At 39.6% G+C, this 4,043-nt stretch overlaps 1 protein-coding gene across 1 annotated transcript; it reads left to right on the plus strand.

Annotated features, from left to right (window-relative positions):
• The first annotated feature begins 985 nt into the window (after positions 1-985).
• Positions 986-3,319, plus strand: LOC122062093 (L-type lectin-domain containing receptor kinase IV.2-like). The gene has a single exon (XM_042625736.1). The coding sequence runs from the start codon at positions 1,047-1,049 to the stop codon at positions 3,033-3,035; it is 1,989 nt and encodes a 662-aa protein (XP_042481670.1). The 5' UTR covers positions 986-1,046; the 3' UTR covers positions 3,036-3,319.
• Positions 3,320-4,043: the final 724 nt, after the last annotated feature.

Consider the following 4,043-nt stretch of genomic DNA (forward strand, 5'->3'; position numbering starts at 1 on the left):
TTCTAAAATATCCTTTAAAATTCTATTTCTTTGCCACATAGATTGTAGCTACTTGGCTGTAACCCAATAGCTGCAACCCAAACAGCAGTTAAATTCCGTTCAAGAGCATCAACACCCCTCACCCCTTGTTGTGAGATCCCGCACCGATAGTGAAACGAGATTTATTTTGTCATTGACCTCACCGGTGGACTATCTTGATTCATTCAAGCATCAAGCCTTTTACAGAGATTGGAGTATATTCATTCATTCATTCATTCATTCAAGCATCAATCATTTTACAAATAAAATAAAACCCTTCAATTGCACCTCGTTCTTAAAGTCAAGAAATTTCAGTTCAATAGATGGGTCAGGTCGGCAGGGTTGGGGTTGCAATTAGGGAGCATGGCTCCTGCACGTGTAGGGGGCCGGCACACTCATTTTGCCCCCTACTATGTCTAGGTGCAAGCGCTACACTCCCCTTACGGAACACATTGTCTTTTTTCTCTCTTTTTTTTTTTTTTGGGGGGGGGGGGGTGTAAAAGACAGCCTAGTGTTGCTTGCCAAAAATACATTTATTCAAATTATCATAGTTAGAATACCATTTGACTAGTCCTGCATGACTATACTGTCATCATACTCGTATGAGCTGCATCATACAAGGGTTGAACGAAAATCATTCAATTTTCATCGAAAAGAGTGAAAAGCACTAAATACCCCTATATTAGTGGCTCAAGAAAGATAAAAAGAGTCAAAGTTAGAACCACACAATCAGTAAGACCAAAGTGTCTTCCCAACTGGGCTCCCCTTGGGTTAACGGGAACCCCTAAGCCTTTATAACTTTCTCCTTAGAAGCCATTGTCAGCTTGACTTCAGATAACATTTAATTCCCACTTAATTTAGTTCCAAGTTTCTAACAAGCCTATTAAATTCACTCATCCAACTTGGTCCCAACTAGAATATTGATAGAAAGAGGATGAAGCCACCATCAAAATAGTCTTAAAGGAGAGAGAGAAGTTAAATTACTAAATCTTAGGAGAACAAAGGAAAAATAAAGTGGAAATTAAACAATGTTCTTCTTCAAGTGCATGCTGTTGTTTCTTATCCTTTGCAGATTTGTATCATCACAACAAGAAGATGTTGGTTTCACCTACAACGGCTTTCGAGGAATTAACATGACCTTGGACGGCTTATCCCAGATTGCAGACAATGGTCTCCTAATTTTGGTAAACACCACAAAGTCACAGGTGGGTCATGCCTTCTACCCCCAGCCGCTTAGCTTCATAAATTCGTCCACTGGTAATGTTCTCTCCTTCTCTACTACTTTTGTTTTCGCCATCTCCTCTGAGGCAACAACAATAGCAGGTCCTGGAATCGTGTTGGTAATTTCACCCTCAAGAGGGTTCCCTGGTGCTTTGTCAAGCAGTTATCTTGGCCTCTTCAACACCTCTAACATCGGTAACTCATCCAACCATGTAATTGGAGTCGAATTGGATACACTCCAAAACACTGAGTTTAATGATATTGATGATAACCACATCGGTATTGATATTAACGACTTAAAATCTGTCAAAGCTGTTCCGGCATCTTATTTTAGTGATAAGGAAAATCGACGCGTGAACCTCAGCCTTTACAGTGGACACCCAATGCAACTTTGGGTGGAGTATTATGGTTCAAAGAAGCAACTTAATGTGACTTTAGCTCCTATTAATGTCCCTAAACCAACGATTCCACTATTGTCTTTGAAAATTGATCTTTCAAGGTTCATGGTAGATCCCATGTTCGTGGGCTTCTCATCATCTACTTCTTCCTTGGATGTATCTAATTATCTGTTGGGATGGAGCTTTAAGATGAACGGGCAAGCAAAAGAACTCTCTCTCTCCCAACTTCCTAAGCTTCCCCGAAGAGGACCTAAAACGACACCTAAGATTTTCAGCATTGGATTTCCTGTGATCGGTGTTAGTTTAGTGTTCATGTCGATCTTCATAATCCAATTTATTGTAGCAAGGAAGAAGAAGTTCGCAGAAGTTCTCGAAGACTGGGAACTTGTATATGGACCTCACAGGTTCAGATATAAAGATCTCTACATCGCAACCAAAGGGTTTCATGACAAGGAGCTTCTTGGTATAGGTGGCTTTGGTAAAGTCTACAGAGGTATATTACCAACCACAAAAGAAGAAGTTGCTGTGAAGAGAGTCTCACATGATTCAAGACAAGGGGTGAGGGAATTTGTTGCCGAGATCATCAGCATCGGTAAATTGCAACACCGAAACATAGTAACACTATTGGGTTATTGCCGACGTAAAGGAGAGCTCCTTCTAGTCTATGATTTCATGCCAAACGGAAGTCTAGACAGGTTCCTCTTTGATCATAAATCCACAACAACAAAGACAACATTGAGTTGGAATCAAAGATTTCAAATTATCAAAAGCGTAGCATCCGCGCTACTATATCTTCATGAAGAATGGGAACAAGTTGTGGTTCACAGAGACGTCAAGTCCAGTAATGTCATGTTAGACAAGGAGTTGAATGCAAGACTCGGAGATTTTGGGCTTGCAAAATTATATGATCATGGAGGAGATCCCAAAACCACCCATGTGGTGGGGACGTTTGGTTATCTTGCGCCAGAATATGCTAGAACTGGCAAAGCAAACCCTAGTGTGGATGTGTTCGCGTTTGGAGTTTTTTTGCTTGAGGTCGCTTGTGGCAAGAGGCCCATAGAGGCAGAAGCATCAGAAGAGTGTATTGTGTTAGTGGATTGGGTGATATCAAGTTGGAATAGGGGTGCAATTCTTGAAACTGTGGATCCCAAATTGGAAATGAATTATGAAGTGCAGGAAATGGAGTTGGTGTTAAAACTTGGATTGCTTTGCTCTCAATGCAATCCAACTGCAAGGCCATGCATGCGACAAGTTGTCCGGTACTTGGAGGGAGAAATTCAACTACCAGAGCTGCCATTTCTGACTTCAGAAAGTACCGGTGAAATCTCCTTTTGGTGTCCGTCTCTTGAGAGTAGAATGACATCCATTGTAGATTCTCTGCTCTCTGGAGGACGTTGACTTTATCTGGTTAGAGTTTTGATTTTGACCTAAGTACTATTTCCTTATATGAAGCTATCTAGCAAGCCAAGGCCTTTTGGGCTTGCATGGACTCAGCAAATTCATGCAGAAGAAGTCTGGCTGTGAGCTTTATTTGTTTAACAAATTGTCTTTTATTTATCAGTGCTGTACTACTGTAAAGTTCAATCGATTAAGTCAATTTCTACTTGTGGGTCATTTTTTGTCTTTGTTGTTAAGTAGGTTAATATCGATTATTGATGACTTCAATTTTTTATTTTGACCAATGCTTGGTTTTGGCACTTGTCTTTATGGAACCCATCAGGTATTAATCAATGGTTAGAGGACTAGGACTCTTAACTATCAAGTGTTTCTTATTTATTTAATTATTTATGTTTTTTTTGTTACGAGGTGTTTCTGAATTAAGGAATCAGATAATACAAAATTCAACAAGAATAGATTATTGGATGGTCAAGAAAAATAATGTGAAATTTAATAAGATGGTGAAAAATCATAGTAGTGCACAGATTATATCAATGCCTATCAGATTTTTGAATAGTAAAAAACAGATCTCGGACCTCGTTGATTCCCTTTGTTCTCGGGTTGAGCATTCCCTTTCTCATTTTCAAGAGGTATTATCTTCCCTCCTCCCTTCTCTTATTATTGTCTCTTACCTTACGCCTTGTAGGGTGATATCCTAATCTTCTTGACGATGGAGGGAGATGAAAAAACTTGATTTTTTTAGAGTCACAACCTAAGCTTCAGGGCCTTGGACCTATTAGGGAGTCTAATTCGGATTAAATAATCGAGCTCGGATATTGACTCCATTTGCATAGTCTCTGCATGGTCAAGTAATCTGGTTATAGTTTTGATTTTAATTTTTGATGAACAATTGATCCATCTGGGCTTGGGCTTGCTAGTATGGGACTGGGCTCAGCTAGGTTTTAATGGATTTGAGGATTAGTGGTTTATCTCTAAACAACACTAAATAGTATTCGTTCGGTTGCTATT

This window comes from Macadamia integrifolia, chromosome 14 (genome assembly GCF_013358625.1).
Source record: "Macadamia integrifolia cultivar HAES 741 chromosome 14, SCU_Mint_v3, whole genome shotgun sequence".
In the NCBI taxonomy this organism is placed as follows: domain Eukaryota; kingdom Viridiplantae; phylum Streptophyta; class Magnoliopsida; order Proteales; family Proteaceae; genus Macadamia; species Macadamia integrifolia.

Excerpts from the sequence above, each read along its gene's own strand:
- LOC122062093 (XM_042625736.1), top strand. The coding sequence starts at position 1,047 with ATGTTCTTCTTCAAGTGCATGCTGTTGTTTCTTATCCTTTGCAGATTT.